This window comes from Manis javanica, chromosome 8 (genome assembly GCF_040802235.1).
Source record: "Manis javanica isolate MJ-LG chromosome 8, MJ_LKY, whole genome shotgun sequence".
In the NCBI taxonomy this organism is placed as follows: Eukaryota; Metazoa; Chordata; class Mammalia; order Pholidota; family Manidae; genus Manis; species Manis javanica.
Window position 1 is genome coordinate 92,161,993 of NC_133163.1, and position 21,168 is coordinate 92,183,160.

The 21,168-nt window shown below is 50.0% G+C and overlaps 1 protein-coding gene and 1 long non-coding RNA gene across 4 annotated transcripts in view; one reads left to right on the forward strand and one right to left on the reverse strand.

The window, feature by feature from the left end:
• The window catches only part of PLA2G4E (phospholipase A2 group IVE), a 30,929-nt gene extending 18,083 nt beyond the window's left edge, over window positions 1-12,846 (reverse strand). For all 3 annotated transcript variants that reach the window (XR_012120664.1, XM_073211679.1, XM_037018963.2), the window contains exons 1-4: window positions 12,708-12,846; window positions 7,553-7,625; window positions 1,899-2,035; window positions 201-332 (exon numbers count right to left, since the gene is read on the reverse strand). Coding sequence is in view for 2 of the 3 variants with exons in the window: in XM_073211679.1 (XP_073067780.1) it covers window positions 201-332; window positions 1,899-2,035; window positions 7,553-7,625; window positions 12,708-12,803 (438 nt within the window). In the remaining variant the exon portion in view is untranslated. The remainder of the gene's footprint in view (window positions 1-200; window positions 333-1,898; window positions 2,036-7,552; window positions 7,626-12,707) is intronic.
• Window positions 7,643-20,753, forward strand: LOC108385415 (uncharacterized). Its single transcript, XR_001850283.3, has 2 exons — window positions 7,643-11,829; window positions 19,539-20,753. It is a non-coding gene; the product is annotated as an uncharacterized lncRNA (long non-coding RNA).
• Window positions 20,754-21,168: the final 415 nt, after the last annotated feature.

Sequence of the window (21,168 nt, forward strand, 5' to 3'; positions counted from 1 at the left end):
GATGAGGCACAGAACTCAGAGGAGTTGAGTAAGTTCTGCAAGCTCACACAGCTAGCAAGAGATAGCACTGGGACTTGAACCAGAAATGTTGTCTTTCCCCCACTTGGCTACACAGAGAGAAGCCCATAGAATGGCACCATGGGAAAAACCAGCTGCTCCTCATGAGGCAGGAGGCTGAAGGTCTGGGCACCTGTACTCACTTCTGGGTTGAGTGGGAACTTCACGTGGGTTTTCTTTCGGAAGCAGAGCTTGGTGAGGTCATAGAGAACTGTCAAGAGATGGTCATCTGGTGTCACTATGTCTTCATCACAGACACTCAGCTCCAGCACGTTCTGGGGGAGAAAGAGTACAAGTCTGGTTACTGTGTTGCACTGACCTATTCTCAGGACAAGGGCGCTGACCTCAGTCCTAGTGAGGAGGTCAGTGTGAGGGATGGGCACAGAGGTCCCTGTCAGGTGTGAGAAACACTGTAGGGTAATAAATTAAGGGAGGAAAGTGTCTATTCCTTTCTTTCCAACTCTCTGAAGACTTCCAGCCCCTCTGCTCTGACCCTCCTGCTGGAGAATTTTGCTCTTTTGCAAGCTTGGCAGGGACCTGTGACGTGAAATGGACGTGCATTTCACCTCAGGGAAGGATAGAAGGGCAGAGCACTGTCCAGCAATGGGGCCCCACAAGCTGAGGGCTCATTTGGTGCTAGAAAACACAGTCAGGAAAGCTAAAGTCTTCACGCTCTGAGAGAATGATGTGGCAAAGATTGCTGGGGTTCTGACATTTGATGGGGTTGGGTGAGATGTTTGAACTATATCCACTGGCTTATCAGACCCTAATGAGGTCTCACTGATGGTCCCAAAACAGCATGTCAAAAGTTGAAGGCCTCCTGTTCCAAGGATCCTTGCAGAAGTGGTTTGGAGCTGGGTTTGCCCATTTGATCCCTATTTAGTAGACATAAGGTAGTTCTGGGGGTTTGCTACTGAATGAGGTCTGTTGACCCTATAATAACAAGAAACCCAACTATGTCCCAGAACCAACCCCACAGATCCATATGAGCAGCCTCATAGATTTTTATAGACAAAGGAGCCCACATTCTGATTTCGTATGGCAGACTGAGACCTCACCAAAATCTCCCTTGCTCACCGAGACCAGAAGAGATATTTGACAGAAGAGATATTTTAGAAATAATGAATACAAAGTCCTTCTTGAAGACAGGAAGGACTTGTCATGAACCAGAAATGGAAAATCATCCCTAAAATATGGCAGCAGCAAGCTGGATGGTTCAAGCCTCCAGTACCCCAACACTGGGGTTGATGTCTCCATGACACGGTCAAGTTTGCCTGGAGGGCACTGTGCTGGGGCAGCCACAGCTTAGGGGGCTCAAGAGAGACTTCAGTGGGAGAAGTGAACTCAGCGTTGAGTCATCGCATATCTGAAGAACACCAACACTGTGGAACAACTCAAGTGAAAGAACACACACCCAAAGAATTAGAAACAATAAAGCTATCTGAAAAGGATTTAAGATTGAGAAAACCTAACCTAGTGCATAGAATGGTTCTTCCTGTCTGTGTATTCTCCTACTTGGAGCATGTTCTGGAAGCACAGTCTGTTTTGGAGCACAGTCTGTTTTGGGGACAGTAGCCACCAAGCGCTGGCAGCAATTAGGTAAAAGGACAAGAGAGGCAGGAAAGAAGGTAGAAGGATAAGTTAAGAGGGACAAACATGAAACCAGCTGAGGGAAGGAGTGGGTGAGTGGGAATACAGATAGGTCTATAGGAGGACAGGAAGTAGGTGGAAAGACAGCAGATAGATGTAGGAAGGACATCTAAGTTATGAAAAGGATGAGCAGGCAAGGAGGGGAATAGAAATGCAGGCAGGGCAGGCAGGAGCAGTCCCCCACAGCTCACCTTCACTTTGCTCTGGATCTGGAAGGCGAAGGTCTCATTCCACTCTGGGTTTGGGCAGTTGGAAACAGTCCTAGTCCTCAGCCTCTCATGAGAGGCGGTGGGCAGCCAGAGGCTCACAAAGCAATCGGGGTGGCTCACTGTCCAAGGAACACAAGGTTGGGGGGAAAGAGTGAGGAACAAATCCAGTCCAGAGAGGAGAGCATGGAGTCAGAAGGGAACTTCAGGCAAGTCACCTCACGAGCAGGCCTCATCTTAGCTTCAGGTCCCACAGGTCTGACTCTCCAGAGATCTTTGTTCCAGAATCCTGAGAAGACCTGAGGCTAGAGGTTTCACAGACAGGGACCCAGGTCCTTCTGACCGTTCTCATGGACACAGATGGCCTCTGGCTCTTACCAGAAGCACCGCAGCTCTCCATTATTTCTATCAATAAGCAAAAGCTGCTGGTTTGGGACAAGGCATGGCCGGATGGTTTTCCCTCTGCCAGGAGAAGAATCTGGAAGACTGGCCCCACTTTACCTCCTACCTTAGCCCAAGGCACCAGGGAAACCAAAGTAGGGTCCTGCTCCTCCTGTGGCTGAGGTGGAGCAATGATTAGAAGAGACACAGCCTGCTGTGTGCCAGCCCTGAGGGTCCTGATGGAAAAGGACTTGAGTGGAACAAGTCATTCGGCAGGATCAAGGAGCAGGGGCCACTCTCTATGCGACAATGCACCCGGATGGGCTCTCCACACTGACACTGACGCTCCCTGCATGAGGTTTGTGACCCAAGAAACCCTCACCTCGGAGGCCATGCACTTTTTATTCATTTGGCATGAATAATCCAAGCGTGATATTGCTGGATGGAGAAGGACAAAGGCTCGATCCTATCAGGCCCTCCTAAAGTAGAGGGAAACCTCCCAAGTCTTCTGCTTGGATCAGCAGAAGACATAGGGAGAAAAATAGCAGCCCCGCCTGGCTCGCTCCCTCCATTCTACTTGGGAGGGGGAGGAAGAGGTGCCACGACTGCCTTTGCCACTCTCCCAGGGTCATCCCTGGGGTGCACGCCATTCCATAGAAAATGGTAAAAATCAGTACAGTTTCCAGGGTCACCGGGTCCTCTAGAAGGTGAAGCTGGTGTGGGAATGGGGCTTCTGTACTGGCAGGCCTTATCCAAACCAATTCCTAATGATTATCAATGATGTCCCATGAGAATGGAACCAACGGTGTCTCCTTGGACTGACTTAGTCCTTTATTGTCAGCACACCGAGCACTTCATCAGAATTAATAACCATGGTTCACGTCGCAAGTGCCCCTTGCTTCTGATTTCATACCCTACGTCTGGTGACTCTTTGAGGACTCACCATTCTGTGAGTTGGAATCCATGGCCTTCCTCCCATTGAATAAAGGTGAGATGTCATAATCACTATTTAATCCAGACTCAAAGAAGGACCAAAACACAACAGAATCAAAAGAAAATGATGACCTCATCATCCCCACCCACTCCTCCATGCTTGACCTGCTCCTCCTCACCGTCAGCTCAGATGTGCAGGCCAGACACCAAGTATTACCCTTGACTTTCATGTGGAGTCAACTTAACTCCTTCGATCTCTCCAGCCTGTCCACTTCTGACTTGCCCTGCCACTGCCTAGGTGCAGGCCGCCAGCCTATGCACTTCCCACCTGGACACCTTGTCTCATGTTCTTGCCCTACTCTAATCTTCTCTGTCAAGAGAAACCAGAGGGATGGTTTTTAGATTTGAGCATGTCACTCCCCTTTTAAGTTTAAGATCCCTCAATGGCTCCCATATGCTCTCAGGAAGGAGACCTGACCACTTAACAAGGCTGTTCCCTTCTCCGCCAACCTCACCTGTCTTCCCTCCCTATCACCCAGCCCCTGCCTTGTATACACACACACACACACACACACACACACACCTAGAACAGGCTTCTCTTCCACTTTCACCCCACTTTCCCTTGGCTAGCCCCTTCAGGTTTCAGAAGATGCCTCTTCTGGAAGCCTTCTCTGAGCCCCCAAGTCTGGGTCAGGTGCCCCTCCTAGCCCAGAGCCTTCTGCTCCTCTCCCGGCAGGACACTGGCTGCAAAGGCAGGTTGGTCATCTCTCTTCACTGCGCCCTCAGCATGGAAAGTCCTGGGAAACCAGGCATGGGAACATAGTTGGCACTTGCTGGATATTTGTTGAATATGTGAATGAGTGGACAAGCCCAACTTTCTGCTATCAGGCTTTATCAGTAGCCCAGAAACTCTGGGCTGAGTCAGACTGAAGATATGGATACACAAGTTGTCATGTCTAATTGCTCTGCCCATAGGGAGACTCCCTGGGGATCTGTTCCATCCTCCTGGACCCATCCCTTGGCTTTTCCTGGACACCAGCTGCTCCTCTTGGGCCTGAGGCCTTCTCCTGAGGTCTGCCTCCTGTACCCTAGGAGTCTGCAGGCAGGGACCTCACCTACTCTACACCTATTTGCTTAGCATGATTTGATGGGCCCAGTAAAGTCTGCTTTGTCCCTAAAATACCTTTTCTATCATCAGTCCATGCCTGAAATTTTCCCATTAAATAAAATCTCAGTATTTTCGGTTTAAGACTTAAATCTCTAGTTAAGACAAAAATATTCCTGGAAGAGACAGGATTGATCATACCCCCACACTTCAAGTGTTAATTTGTTTTTCAGTCCTTTCACAGAGAGCTGCTTACTCCTCTTCCACAAAGTTGGTAAGGGGGGCCACCCTGCAGAGGGAGGGGTGATGGAGGGAGGCCCCTGGGGCTGGAAGATCAGCCAAGCCTCATCCGCTGACTAAGGACAGTGACTGTTACTGGCAGTGAAGAATGGTTAAGCAACGATGACCCAATTCTGAGAATTTCAGGGTCTTCAGGAGATTTCCTAGGCACAGACAGGTTCTAGTCCTTGTTCCTCGTGCAGTGACAGAGGGCTAGGTCACCTGAATGACATGTGCCCTTTCGTGAAATGTGGGTGGCAAAGATGACTCAATGCTCTCTACCCATGTTGAGAACATTATCTCCCTAATACCTCTGGAGACACTTGCCTCACACCCACTGGGGTGCCGGTTGAGTTTTAATTTTATTTTCCCAGTAGGAGAAAAACCCTTAGCAGCTGGGAGGTTTCCAGACTGACTCTCTCCCAGTCATAGCCCAGGGCTGGGCCGAGTGCTCTTTGACAAAGGAGGCATCCCTGAATATCATCCCTTTCAGGCTCCTTGGAATTTTGGGAAACTCAGACACATACTAGAAGACTGAGCCAGAGAGGGGCTCATTTTTTATTCAAGCCAGAAGGGAGTAATTTGGGCATGAGTAAGTAACCCAGAACCTGGAAGGCCCTGGGACAGTCTGTTCTCATTGGTCAAGGCAGCAAAAGAGCCCAGCCTGTGGCAGCTGAGGGGTCTGACACTATGCAGTCCAGGAGCCTCCAAACATCACGTATGCCCCCCACCCTGTTCCTTGGGGAAGTGGGGAAAACATCAACAAGTGTTCCCAAAGGGGACCTGGTGCCCCCAAAAGGCAGCCAGTGTGCCAGAGGGACATGTGGGGAGCGGCAAGCAGGGGCAGGGAGGTAGGGGGAGCCAGACCTCAGCCTGTTTCTCGGGCTGGCTGCTGCCCCAGGCCCCCTCATCTGGGGTACATAGGCGTGGCAGGAAGAAGTCAGAAGAAAGGGCCCTGGGTAATGGGAAGGGCTGAGCACGCACGGGCAGGCATGCTGTGAGAGTTAGCGTCTGGGGTGACCCCCAGGGCTGGGACAGACACACCTCAAAGCAGCAGGACGCTTAGCACAGCAGCTGAAGTGTGGGAGCTGCGGCTCTCCCGAGGGATGTGGGGGAGCCCTGCTCCCCGGGAGGGTGAGGGGTCGGAGTGACCCATCCCAGCATGAGCAAGAAAGGCAAGGGGGTCAGCCAGGCCCTGGGCCCAGGGGACACATCCAGGCTGCTCAGACCACTCACTCATGACCCGGGGGGGCCCCAAGGAGCCTGGAAGTCTCTGGCTCTTCAGCCGGGCCCCTTGGCAGAACCAGGCCCAGACGGGACTGACTGGAGCTGTTCCAGCTGGCATGGGCTCTGGCCGCCGTGCTCTCCAGAGGACCCAGGCTGAATCCTGCCTGATCCCTTTGGTTTCTCTGGATCCCGGGCCCTCCCTCCTCCCTCCTCCGCCCTCACACTCATCCCTGCACTGCAGCAGCGGCCTCCTAACCAGTTTATCAGCCTCTCCCCACTTCTGCTCCTGCACAGCCTGCATGTGAGTCCTCAGGGAGTCACTCACTCCTTTTCCCAGTTGCCCAGTCACTTGGCTCCGGATCCCTCCTCTGCCTGGCTTCCTGCCCTCCACCAACCTGCCCCATCTCCTGGTTTGCCTGCTTTCCTCCCCAGCAGTTAGGACCTGGGATCAAACACTGCTTCCACTTTAAGCAATCATTAATCCTCCTGTGCAAAAGGGGCCTCCCAGCACTACCCTCAGGTCACTGGCAGGATCCCCCCCAGTTGTCTCCAGGTGGGCCCCCTGGCAGGTGTGCAGGGCCTGGGCTCCTCTCCCGGATAGGGCTCCTGGGGCCTCTGGGTGCCACATCCTGCCCCCTCACACCCCAGCCCTCAGAGCAGCCTGCCTTAGCTACTCCCAGCTTCAGCATCCTCCCGCGGTTCTAAATTCTGGCAGGATTAGAATGCCATTTTCTACAATGGTTCTCTAACCGCTTCAGGAAGAAATGCCTCCCTGTGTTAAAATCTATACTTGGTATTATGGCTGTGTGTATTCTCTGCCCCTCTGAGGCCTCCCCTGCCCAGGTGAATCCCAGGTAAGGGCAGTGGGGGTACAGTGGAGCTTTGGAGATCCATGGTGGTCCTTGGGCCATTTCTTGTAGTCACAAATGAGTGGGGACCCTCAGCCATGGGGCCATGCACAGAGCTTTCACCTCCTTGAGAGTGAAGCTTCCCTTCTAGGTGAGGGGTAGATGGGGGCAGCAGAGGGAAGGGATCTGCATTCTCCCAATCTCTTGAAATGCCACCCCCAGAGACAGGTGTGGGGGGAGCATCCTGCCCACCCACATGCCTTCACTTCTGCCTGAAGCAGCAGCTGGAGTGTGGGAGCTGCGGCTCTCCCGAGGGATGTGGGGGAGCCCTGCTCCCCGGGAGGCTTTGCAGGGCCCCCAGGGCCTGGGAATGCAGCAGGTGCTGGGATGAAGGTGAAATTAAGGCTGCAAGAAAACACTGTGTAAACAGCCCTTGTGGTCCAAACCAAATCCATCAGGCTCAACTGTGGACCTGGTGCCATGGGGCTTCTGCCACGGACCCCAGAATTTTTGGGACCCATGTCCAGAGAAAAGGGCACTGGAATCAGGTGGGGAGCTGGCTCCATGACGCTTCAGGGTCTTTCCTTGTCCTTCATCCCACACAGCCCCTAAACTCATGTGGAAGCAAGGAGTGCCCTGTGGGAGAAGCGATGCTCCTGGACATGGATACTAGGGAGGGGAGAGCAGGTAGCTGTGCTCTGAGACACAGGCAGGCTGCACCAGGTCCCAGCTAGAACACACACACACACACACACACACACACACACACACACACACACACACACACACACACACCTTTGACCATTTCTCCATCCGTCAGGCCCCAAAGTGGAGAAGAGGCAGGGAAGAGAGAGGAGGATACTCACCCACATCAGCCTGCCGGACGTTCTTCATCCGGATGACCCTCACCGTCAGCAGGTGGCATGGAGACAGCTCCGCCTGTAGAAGGAGAGCAGAGTGGACTCACTACTCAGGCAATGACAGCATGTGGTCTTGACGAAGAGAGCAGCGAAACTGGGCCCGGGCTCCCACTGCCCCGATCAGAAAGCCTCCCGACAGTCTTTCCACATTCCTGGAGGACTCCTCTGGCCCCCAGGAGGCCCAAGGTTGCCACGGTCCCACTAAGGGCCAGCACAGCCAGGAAGGGGGTGAGTTTCATGCTGGTTCTGTCCATGCCTTTCCTGTTTGAATCTGGGGACTGAAGCCCTTTCCCAGGCTTTGGTTAATGCTTTTACCATCCACTCCCATCCTGTGCCCACGGCAGATGCCACTGGACTCCTCGCAAAGACTGTAACTGTAGAGGCCGCTTAACTAGATCACTTCACACTCCCCATAATCTACTCTATATTGCTAGAACCACTTTATGCTTTTTCAAGAGCCTGCAATTCTTCTCTACTTAAAATAATATTGGGGTTTGGCGAAGAACATAGGAAGTGTGAAGAGTAAGAGTCCCTATAATCCCACCACTCAGAGTGACCAATATTATCATTTTTTTATGTTAGGATTATTTTTATTTTCAACTCAGACTATCTGCAGATAGGTCATCTCTCTTGGTTATTATCAGAGATAATATGTTTGTATTAGCCAGCATCTATTGAACATTTATTATTTACCAGATATTTCTCTTATATGTTCTAATTCTCATTAGATCTTTATGATAGAGGTATTCCTATCTTTTAAATTTTATTTATTTATTATTTTTTATTAAGGTATCATTGATATGCAATCTTGTGAAGGTTTCATATGAGCAACATTGTGGTTACAACATTTGCCTTTTTTTAAATTGAGATGTGGGTCACATATAACATTGCATTGGTTTTAGGTATACAACATGATGATCTGATACATATATATATCTGATCTGATACATATGATTATAGTGATATAATCAGCATAATAAGTTTAATTATCAACCATCACCTCCCATAGTCACAATTTTTTTCCTTGTCAAGAGAACTGTTATTTTGATGTCTGTCCCTGCAGCCTCTTTTGGGGCTTCATTCTAACCAGCAATGATAGCACAAGGACTGAAGGATATTACTTAGTCCCTGAGATAGATATGTAGGTCACTGTTAGGGTTTTTTCCTCCTCTCTCCCCAACAGCTGCCTCAAAATCAGAACAGAAGCCAAAGTGACAGTGATATGTAGGTCTGAGGATTCCTTTTGTGAGATTAACAATATTAACAATGTTTGTGAAATATTGAGCATCTTGGTGGTCAATAACTTGCTTCAACAGGATTCTGTTTTGAGCTTTGTAAACTGGCTAAAGCCACACACACCACTTCTCTTCGGCCAGAGCCCCTCTCTGGGCACAGGAGCACCTTATTTCTCACTCCCTACCTGTGCAGAGTGGCTATCCTGGTCTGATCTGTGAGGAGGCAGGAGGCAGCTTTCATGCAGGAGAGCAGCTCTGGCAAAACCTTTCCCCACTGGCCCACCTTCCTGAGGGCAACTGGAGTTCAAGTGCAGAGCTGCCAGAGGGTCATTTCCTGGTGCTGAAGGGCTGCAAACCAAGGGCCACGGTCCTTCTGGCCATCACAGTCCTCCTCTGGTCTCTGGGAGGGGCTGCCCTCGGCCCTGCCTGGCTCCCTGGTGTGCTCTCTGAAAGCGCACAAGCATTCACAGCTTCCCAAAGGACCTCACTCGAGGTCTCCCTGCCTTCCAGGAAGAGTTCTCTGCTGTCATCTTACCTGTACCTTCCAGTGAGGTTGGCCATTTCTTCCTGCTCTAAATCAGCAACACCCACATCAGCTGCAGTCTGTTGAGTGTCTGCCATGTTTCATATTGCATATATAATCCCTACATTTTTCTTGCTCAATCCTTATAACACCCATAAAGCAGTTAATAGCTTTACTTTACAGTTGGAGAATCTCAGCCTAAGACTTCTGAAACTGGATGTTTTGCTAGAATCAGAGGAACCCAAGTCTGAATTCAAATCTAATTCTTTAGCCTGTGTTCGTACCTCCTACTATATAGTTGCCTTCCGTGAGAGCAGCCCTCGGCAAACAGGGAGACAGGGGTTGCTTGCCCTCATCTCTTCCTCAGTCTTTTCCTCCTAGAATCTATTTTCCCCAACAGATTCTTCTCACTCTGAATTCCTCTAAAGCCCCTAAATCTCCCCCAAACTCTGGTAGTCCTTTACTTTACAGGGCTCTTAACTAGCTACATGAATACCAACACATTCCATGAGCTCTCGTTTTTAAGCAGCCAGAGCACATCAGAGCCTAAGAGTTCTTAGAGAAATTCCATTTTCCAGCAGCCACAAAGTGCTCCTTGGTGGTCTACCTTAAACCTCAAATCACACCTTCTGGCTCAGGAATTTGCAGGAGAGACCCAATTTAAAAGTGTTCTACAAAGTACTCAGATCTTGCCAGCAGACAGACAGAACCTGGCAGGAGATCTGAGAGATGGCCCAGAGGGGCCGGGCTAGGAGGAAGGCAGTGGGAACATGGGACTCAAGTCTTATACCCAGATGATTCTAGGTACCAGGTCCATGAAAACGACCTTCTTGGGTTAATATGAATGTACATACTTTGCTCCTGATATAATGAGCTCAACTGGAGTAGTGCTAGAGATAAACAAAACTTCATGGCCCCAAAGGTAATTGACAGACAATAAAAAATCCAGTAGAATCAAGTGCAATGTCTGTACTATGCAGATGGGCAGAAACCAGTGAGATTATAGAACCCAAGTTTATGGGATAGCTTATGGTGTGGTAAAGGTTAAAAATTTTGGGGACTTGAACAAGCCCATCCCTAGGACAGGATGCCCTGGATGGGTATCAGGGTGCAATCAAAATATTTCATAGCAGGTGTGCCCAGGCCCTGTGCCAGCCAGACTGCAGCCCTGCAGCAAGGATGGGCATTAACCCTCTGGTGCATGGGAGCCCTGGAGAGTCCTGGAGTAAGGACCAGGGAGCACTCAGGGGGTTGGAGCTCAAGGCAGGAACTCTTTGGTAATCAGAGGCATATTTAACAAGCAGTGATGCTGTTTAGGGAAGATGGACTGGATCAGGATTCTGGGAAGCCCTGTGAGAGAGAGGACTGCAGGCTGCAGACACACACAGCTCCAGTACCCTCCCCTGGTCCCTGGAGCTGGCATTGCCGGACTCCATTTCCCTTCAAGACCTCCTCAGGACAGGGGGATCTTGCCAGCTCACGTGGAAAAGATGTAGCCGTTTAACTCTCAAGTTTGGCTATTACACAGTTCAGAATTACCCCTTCCCACCCCCAGCTCTGTAGATAGGACTTGGGCAGGGAGGTTGGGGGACACAGCTGTTACCCTCCTCTAGTGCGCCAGGTCCTGTGTTTGTTCTCACCTAACCCTCCAACCACACTCTGCATATTCTCACCCCTGCTTTGCAGAGAAGACTGGGTTTAGGGAGGTTGCATCTCTCACGGGGCCACACTGCCCAGAAGTGGCAGGGCCAGGACTGAGGAGCAGGTCTACCTTCTGGCAGCACACTTGCCATCCACCTGGAGGCTGGCTCTCACCCTGAATAACCGAACTGTCTGAAAGCTTAGTCCAGACGCTAGACTAGCTAATAGCAAAGTCAGTAGAACCCTCAGCTCCCAATTTAGGGCTGTCCCTACACTCCAAGAATCTAGCTGTCACCGCAAATCAGTCAGAAACTGTTTAGTTACAGCTGGCCTCCCAGGTCGGGGTGGGTCTGATGTCCACCTCTGGGCCAGGCATACTCTGATCAGCCCAGGCCACGAGCTCGGGGGTGCTGGAGAGGGGCAAACAGCTCCCAGGGGGCCTGTGGGAACTCCCTCCCCAGGGCCTCCCAGGGCAGGCCCAGCTAGTGATGCCACCTCCTCCTCCCTGAGAGCTGGGTGTATCCATCAGGTCCTTCCGACAGCTGTGTCAGAGCTCAGACCAGCCTGCGGAGAGCTTCCAGGACGCGGGGGCCCTCCTTAAAAGGAGACCACTGGCATGGGAGCTCTATGGGATGCCGAACTATTTTCAGCTAGCCTGAGCAGCATCCCAGACCAGGGGTCACCTGGGCGAGCTGCTGCGCTGTTCCTTCCGATCACACAGGCTAGGCGAGGGGCCAGGGCAGGAAGTCCCAGCGCTGAGTCATGGACCCTCCAGGACCTGAGAGGAACAGGAGCAGCTCTCCATTGCCTTCCCCCTTCCTCCGGTAAGCTCTGTCCCTTCCATGGAAGCTCTCTCCTGGCCTAGGTCCCAAGAGGCTCAGCAAGACTGGAGAGGCAGGAGCAAGTGCTGACCAGAGGCCCTTCCAGCCCCCCGAGCACTCTGGAGAGACACAGGCACAGCCCGGAAGGCAGTGTCCATCCCGGCCAGGGCAGCAGAGCACCCAGTGCCGTGCAGCATGGGGGGCCCCCCTCCGAGCTCCTCTCCCGCCCCAAAGGGATGAGATGCTGCCAAGGCATCTCTCATCTCATTCACAAATTTGGTGTGGGCTCGGGGGAGGCTCTGGGGAGGGGAATGAGGAAGAAGCTGCTGACAAGTCTTCCCCATGGCATGCCCATGGCAAATTGGGAGATTGAGATAAAATAGGTAAGTCCATGCAGAGCTGGTCTGCTCTAGAGCCATGACCCCTGAACCTGGCTCTCCCTGTGAGGCCATGAGGAGTGTTACTTAGACCCAGGAGTCTTGACAATAGAGCAGATGGGAGGTTCTCTGCTGATGGTGACAGGCTGGCAATGCCACTGATCCTAACCAGACACCATACCATCCACTCACACCGCATGTCAGTCTAGGATGCACACAGGCATTAGTAAATGCCCGCTCACCACCAGGCTCTCCAATGCAGATCCACCCCTGGCAGTGCTGAACATTGTCTGACTGGGTGCTGGCCTGGCCCCAAGGTGGCCCTGAGCCACTCTCCGGCGCCTGTGGGTACCCTTCGCTGGGCCAGACCACATCCCCAGGGGCTAGTTAGGGGCTGCCTGAGTGGCAGTACTCCATGTGTATGGAGTCTACAAGCCCCTAGCCCTCCCTGAGTCTGTCTGGTGCCCTCAGCTTCTGCCCACCCACCTAGTGCTCCTCCCTCACCTCCAAGGTGCAGGTGGCTGAAGGCCGGCCATCTTCTGCTTGGCAAGGGTCTGGAAGGTAATGGAAGCCCCAGGCGGGTATCTGCCTCGGTAGCATTGCACCAGCTCTCCAGCTGGGTGGCAAGATGGGGAATTTGTACTCTGACTCAGAGCTCCACCCTCTGGATGCCTCTTGGTAGTGGCTGGAATTACCTGGGGAGGAGTTAAGGTGAGTGGATAGATGGGGGCCCAGGCCTCGGCCTCTTACTATCAGGGACCCTCAGGTCTTCATATCTTAGAAATGCAGGGACCACAGGACTGTGGCCCTTGGGATCAGCAATCTGCTCTCCCCAGAAGCTCACAACTACCCGGCTGTTCAAAGGAACAGTGAGTGGCAAGAAGAAGATGCTGGACCCTCACCACCTCAGGATTTGCCAGCCATGATTCGGAAAAACCCTCTCCAGCTTCTCAATATCATGGCTCAGAGAGAGTCACCCGGGGGATGGTGTCTTCCCTCCTAACTCCATTTCGTTCCGGGGCTCAAGTGCCCCAGGAGCTTTGGAAGGGACCTTAGGGGGCAGGGCCCATGGGAGGCAGAGACCACAGTTAGGGCTCCCAAAATTAGAGGAAGACAGAAAATAATTGCCTGATCATTGGTGAGGAGGAGGTCAAGGGCAAGTATCCCCTGTGCACAGCCCCCACTGCCAGAAGGCCAGGAGGAGAGAGCATGTAACCAACCCCTGCCTGTCTGTGCTTAGAGGATGCTCCTGCCCCACCCCGCTGATCCTATCTCTGCCCTGGTGGCTGGCTCATGCGGGGGCCTGGTGAGGTGGCTTCATCTGCTCAGCTGCTCAGCTGGCTACGCTGGAAGTTTCCTGCCTGAGCCATTGCCTGGGGCTCCACAACCGGCTTTTCTTGCCTACAGATTAAAGTTTTATGAAACTGAGGGTGAGAGCCTGAGAGCCGAACACAGGGCTGACTTGGCCTGAAAGCAGGGATGGAACTTGGTCACTGGCATCTGCAGGATCCCTTCCTGTAGCAGGTGGAGGCTTCCCCCTCTGCTCCCCTCTGCATGCCAGGTCCCCCAGAGAGGGGATGGGCCTTAGCCTCTACCCCTCCCCACTTGCACCCTTTTCTGCCCCCGCCATCTACCCCGCTGCTAAAGACCCAAACACAGCACCCACGTCCTTCAGCAGACTCCGCTAAATTCAACTTAGTTCACACACTTAGTGAGCACCTACTGTGTACATACTACCAAGAGAGTAAATGCCAGGTTTGAAATGACTGACAGTCCCAGCCAGGGAGCTGATGCTCAGAGGCCCAGAGGTCCCAGTTTCCTGTGGTAACAGGGGAGATCCTAGAAGGGTCATTATAAATCCTTCACATTTGTAGACTTCTTTGGCTTGGAGAGCTCTGTAAACAAGAGCTAATAACTGGCTAGGGAGCACAGAAGATGGAAAATGAATGTCAGCTGGGAAGGGAAAGTATGGATCTGAGAAAGCTTCATGGAGGAGGTGACATCTGTATTGAGTCTTGGAGGATGGATAGGATTTCAGCAGCTAATGATAGGTGGGAAAGGCATGATAGGAGGAAGGAATGGCCTAAGTGAGACTAGGGAGGCAGGACAGCAGGATATGCTTAGACATGTAAGTGGTCTGTTCAGAGTAGTGGGTTGTGTGGGAGGAGATGTGGAGGGTGAACAGTGGATGGTGGCAGTTGGGCAGAGAGAAGGGAGGTTTTGTGAAGGAACAAATCTGGGATGACACATTAGGGCCCAATAGTTGTGACCCTCAAAGGCCATGCATTACATTTGAACTTATTCTCTAGGCACTGGGGAGCCATTGATGGTTTTTGAGCAGAAGAGTGACATGATTATAGCTGAACTTTGAGAAGGCAATGCTGATCAGTGTTGTAGGTAACCCAACCTACAGCACTCAGTATCCTGAAAGTGATGGGTGGGGGGTATGGAGAGGTCCAGGGGACCTCCTCCCTGAGGATCCCACCTATCTTCCCATCCCCTGCACTCCCTTCCCCTCCCCCCATCAAATAGGCTCTGGGCAAGCCCCAAACTCTAGATATTCCTCAAAGCCTGGCACTTGATCCTCTTGTCCCTGAAGAAGCCCAGCAACAAACACTCCATCCCACCCGTCTCCATCTCTCCTGGCAGAGCATGGAAAACCTAGGACTCCAACCCTTGCATTTCCTCACCATCCATAAATTCCTCAGGGGACAGAGGACTCTGTGCGGCCCGTGGGAAGTGGGCTGGAAAGGTGAGTGAGGAGCACCAGGCAGAGGCAGTGTCCACATGCACCCCCTCCTCTAATCCAACATGCAATTTAAGCTGTTACAGTGTTCTTGGTATACAGCCAATGCTCCAAGTCGAGTCTCCTCTCTCGCCTGCACCCCGCACCCACCCAAGAGTTCCTTCATGTGGCATTTCCACTCTGCACAAAGTGGAAGGGACTGGGTTCCTTCCCCCCAACTACCCTCTGCTCCCTGATGAGCAGGAGCCTGAGACCTCCCCTGAGACCCCCAGCCTGTGTCCTCTGAGGCCCCCGGCTCTGACTGTGGTGGGGGCTTGTTAAAGGACTCTCCCTGAGCAGGGTGACCAGGACCAACCTCTGGGCAGCAGCGCCCTGACCTCAGGTAAGTCAGCAGGAGGAGCACGTTCCTTCCTGTGGCTCAGCTTTACTGCCCCGCGAAGCCAGCAGGGATGAATTCCTCACCTCTCCTCATTCAGACCTTTGCCTCTCTCGGACTCATCCCACGCACACCTGCGGGTGGGTGAGCTTTGGAACCACCCCGTTCAAACTGCCCTTCTCCTGCTCAAGTGCAGCTAATGCTTTTCCACTCATTGCCAATGGGTTCTGGATCCCAAAATCTTTCATACACCAAGTAGGGCCCAGAAACAACCCTTTGTATATAAGACATTTTAGAATACGAAAAAGGAGCTTTTTCAAGTAGTGATGAAAAGATTGGAAAAACTAGCTTACCATTTGGAATAAAATAGTTAGATCCCAATTTCATAACTACACAAAAGTAAATTCCATGAAGATTAAATACCTAACCGTTAGGATTAAAATATAGAAGATTTAAAATAATATTTTGGAGAATATTTTTGTAATATTGGGATGAGGAGGATCTTTGTAAATAAGGCACAAAACCTAGAAGCCCAGAGGGAAATATCACCAGACTTGAATATACAGAAAAGTAAAACTTCAGTAAAGCAAAAAGAGGCCATAAGCCCATTGTTTCCTCCTCTTAATAATTATCCATGGATATCAAAACCTACCCTTAAAGGACAACGGTAAAGAGGAGATTCTTGCCCTACCAGACACTAAGGTAAACTACAAAGCCACACTAACACAACAGTATGTTGTCGGTACAAGAACAGGCCCAAGGGAACAAAATAAAGGCGTCAGAAGCAGACCCGGACATTTAAGGGAACTTAATATATGATAAAATTGGTACTACAAAGCAATAGGAAAATAACAGACTGTTTAATAGATGGTATGGGCATGAGTGGCTCACTATATAGAGCAAATAAAACAGGATTCCCACTTATGCCATATAAAAAGATGAGTTGTAAATGGGATCAACACATGAAATGGAAAAATACAAAGTTAATAGAAGACAATGTAGAAGAATCTATATTTAATCTGGGGACAAGAAGGATGTCTTAACACTTAGAAACCATGAACCATAATGCAAAGCTTTCTAAATTTGGTTACATAAGAATTAAGAATTTCTGTCAACTAAGAGTACAGAGAAAAGATTAATAGTTGACAGAATGATAGCAGATATTTGCAGTGCATCTGAAAATCACCAAAAGATTCATATCTAGTATATACAAAGAATTCTTATGTAACCCATGAGAAAAGGATGGCCATGCCAACATAAAAATGGACCAAAGATTTGAACCTGCAATTTATAGGCAGGAAACCCCAAAAGCTAATACGCAGTTAAAGAGATGCTAAGAGTATTGGTAATGTGGGAAATGCAGAGGGAAATGCAATTTAAAACAAGATTTCCCTGCAGTTATTAAATCGGAAACACGGAGAAAGTTGGATACTGGTTGCCTTTTTATCAGGAGAGAATGGGGAGGATGTGTGGACACTGGGAAATAACCAATCCAGAAGGCAAATGCAGGGCTCACTGGACCAAGGAGGATGGCAGGGCATCGTCCTCGGCTCTCTGCCCTCAGGTGAAACATCTCCCTCCAGCTCTTCCCCAGCTTCACTGTCACAGCTCTAGTCCAAGCAGTTGTTTTCACTCATGTCAACTATTACATTTAGCCTAACTGGTCTCCCTGCCTCCTGTAAGCCATTCTCTATGGAAGAGCACAAGGATCTCCACGCAGCGTAAACCAGACTATGCAACTGCTCTGATCAAAACTTTCCCGTGGCTTCTGGTTGCTCTCGCTTCTTGCCATGGCTCTGAAAGGTCCTGTGTGGTCTGTCTCCTCACTTCTGTTCTACTCTTTCCCTCGTGTACAAGTTCCAGCTATAGGTCCTCCATACCCTGAACACGCCAAGTTCTTTTCCATGCCAGGGGATTTGCACCTACTGTGTCCTGGCCTGAAGTCTTCGACCCTGACTCTGTGCATAGCTGCTCTTTCTCATCCATCATGGATCTACTCCAAAATGTCTTCTCCAGCAGCTCCTCCCTGGACACCCTCCCTAACATGCATGCCTCTTGCCCACCTACTTGCTTCTGTGGCACTCTGATCATTACTTCAATTCAATTCAACTCAACCTCATTTATCATGTCCTGAATTACCTTTCATTTGTTCTTTGTGCCTCTTCCCACCAGACCATAACCCTGTCTGGCCAGGGACATAGTCTTGTTCATCAGCTAGTAGCACCTAATATGCATCTGTGAAGAACTAGTTAAATTAGTTATGGCATATTCACATGCTGGAATATACCACAGATGTCAAAGAGCATGATGTTGCTAATATTTATTGAGTGTTCACAAAGTGACAAGGACTATTCTATGTATTTTATATTACCTTTGCAGTGGATACTATTATTATCTCATTGTAAATAAGAATTGAGACATGGAGAGGGTAAGTAGGTTGCTCAGGGTCATGATGGTTAGTGACAGGGCTGAGTGACAAGCCACTCTGGTCCCAGGACTTCTGGCTCTAACCACCACACACTCAGCCTCTCAGAAGATTTTACTGTCCTGGAAAATTGGGATTCTCTATTATGTTTTTTAAAGGCTTTATTGTGCTCCTATGTTCCTTGATAAATAAAGTTCAATTCCTAAAACAACAAGGAGTAAGTACAGTTTTCACAACATCAAGTAAAACAAACATTGTACTCTCCAAATAGGGGAGATGAAAAAATTAACCGCTTAGGTTAATATTGTCCAGATATTGCAGAACTTCTGGCCAACAAACTAGACATGGCTCTATTTCATGATGACAAGATACAAAATAAGCATGAATATGAAAGAAAGGACCTTCATCCCAATGTAGGTAATACTTATATTCTTGGTACTGTTGATCTGTCTCACAAATATTTTCCATCCTTCTTCTTTATATTTATAACAAGATATTAAGGTCTAGCTCAGTGCTTTGCATTCTCAAGACTGCCTAGAGTCCTTTCTACACCGTGTTTACTCTTGGTCACTGATCAGCTTTGTGAGGATGACACTGCCATTGTCTCAAACCTGACTGAACAATGGGATAGTTCGATAAGGGTCTACACTTTCAGTGTCATAGGCCTGGGTTTGAATACTGGCTCTGCTCCATATTAGCTGCATGAACTTGGGTAAATTAATCCCTCTGAGCCTGAGTTACTGCATCTGTAAAATGGGTGCATAATAATTCCTACATTTAGGGTTGTTGTGAAAACTAAATGAGATAAAGGTCCCAATGGCTGACCTTAGTGATGGGCTCACTACAAGAGGTGTGGTGGCAGTACCGAAACACCAGAGACACCACGGCCTCATACCTGCTCAAGGAGCTCACAGTCTAAGCTGGATGAGACAGGAAGGTCACCAAATGGCCTTAGGATGATCATGGCACATGCGAGGAGAGGTGTAAAAACATGCTGCTCAGAGAGCATGGCCACCAGGGCTGGGGAGATCAGAAGAAGCTGCCTGGCATAGAAAGAACTTGAACTTGCCTTTGAAGGAAGGGTAGGGACCTGATGAATGAAGAAACAGCAAAGAATATTTTTGTCAGCGGAGTTGGCATGAGCAAAGGTATGAAGACTCAGAAAGGAGTTAAAAGAAGCTTGTGGATATTAAGTGCAACAATCACACTCTTTCTTTTGTTGTCAGTGGTAACTCATGGAAGGTTTTTGAGCAGAGAGTGTTTAAGAAAGATTGCAAATCCCACTCCTAATGGTAGAACATGTGATTATCAGCATGTGTGGTTTGGGTGAGCTGATGCCTCCTCCATCAGCCCAGTGTGGCTCCTAGGAGTAAGACATAACCTTTAAAAGGCCCCTGATAAATGCCTTTACCTCTTCACCTGTGAGAAATTGGGGTGGGGAGTAGGGTGTGTGTGCGTGTGTGTCTCATCCTGTCAGGGTGTCCTGTGGGCTCCCAGTGCCCTTGGGCCATGCAGACCCTGTCTCAGGGTCTCCAGCTGTCACTCTGGGCCCAAGGGGAATGTGCTTGGGAAAGATAAATCTGCATGTCTGTGGAGGAGGAGGGGGAATCTGGAGCAGGGCTGGATGAGTCAGAGCGAGATGGTGGGAGGCAGGGCTGCAGACTCCATCCACCTCCTCACTTCACCTCTGGTAGGCAGGCCGGGCCAGGGCAGGGTCCTGTCCATCTGTATTTAGGTTGGGCTAAGCCTACACAGGCAGACACCACCTTTCTTTTGGCTGCTTTACAGGGACCGCAGGGCCTCTAGCTGGACGTGAGGCTGCATACTAACAGAGGCTGCCCTGGGCAGCAGTCACCTGACCATGAAGGCTGCGCAGAGCCAGGTGCCAGCTGCAGACGACACCGCTAAACAGCAGCAGCTGACACTCCATCAGTGGAGAACATGCCCTGAGCACCCACCACATGCCCAGCCCTGGGTTCTGACCCTGGAGAAATGGATTCCGAACAGACTTCTTTCAAGTAAGGACTCCTTCATTAGGAAATAACCTCTCCTGAGAATCAAAGATTGACCAAGGATTTTAAAAAAAGGATGAAATGTAAACATTTTAACCTGTGCAGTTTTGTTTCATGTTTTTGTCCCTGTAATCCTTACCATCCTTTCTTTCCTCAGACTCAGCCCTGGTCTCTACTGCCCTGAGAAAGAAAGCTATCTTTAAAATACAAAGTGAAACAGAAGTTAAATCTTGGCTTCTGGAATTTTCTAGGCCTCAGTTTTCCTGTAAATAATAGATATGGAAAAATTCTTAGGCAGTATTTCTCCTACTGTAAAAACCAATCAGACCTAGCCCTGCCACGCACAGGCATTTACCCAAGAGGAATGCAACTTCCCATCTCTGCTGCCAACACCACCTGATGTGTGGGAGCTGGCGGGGCTGTGTGATTCCACAGAGAGAGCTCCTCCTCTGTGTGATGGGCATTGGCAGACTGCCTTATGGGAAGTTGAATGTTTGGTAAGCTGATCATTTGGTAAGTTGACTTTTTCCCTTTAAAAATCAACTTTAGTGAGGTAAAATTTTAAAAAATAAAATGCACCCATATGATGGATGAAAATTGACAAATACATACAATGTCAACACCACCCAAATCAAGACCTAGATCACTTCTGTCACCCCCCAGGAGTTGCCTTGCAGCCCTTTGAGGTCAATCTGTCCCCTTTACCTGGGGCCTCAGGGAACCATTGATCTGTTTTCTGTCCCTGTACATTATATGTGTCTTTCTGGAATTTCACATACATGGATTCATAGTGTTCAGTCTTTTGTGCATGACTTCTTTTGCTTAACATAAGGGTTTGAGACATACACGTGTTGTACTGAGTGTGGTCTTTTTCATTGCTGTATAGTACTGCATTGCAAAAAGATTACAGTTTGTTTATTCAGTCATCAGCTGAGGGACAAAGCTGAATGCAATTTTTAGCAATTATAAATAAAGCTGCTATAAACATTTACATATAGGACTATGTTTCATTTCTCTTGGGCAACTATCCACGAGTGGCATGGCTAGAGAGCTAGTGTGATATCCTATCTGGGCTCATAGTCCCAGGACCCTTGATGGAGGCTTCTGTCCTTGGCACTCTCCTCTCTCCCCATTTCTCCCCTTTCCTTTTTTACCTCTCCCCTCAGCCTTCTCTTTGTCCTGTTGGCTTCCCTTTTGCCTTCAGCATCCCACAGTCCTCTCGGGCCAAGCCTGAGGAAGCCACAGGGCAGATGGGGGTGGTGCCGAGCCCCTGGCTTCTTCCAGAGAGGGGTAGGGGGACAAGCAGCCCTCACTTTTCTTGGTCCAAAGCTGGCTGTCCAGGCACCCCCCACAAACTCTGCCAAGTCTCCTGGCACTAGCTACTCAGCCAGAGCACCTGGGGGGAC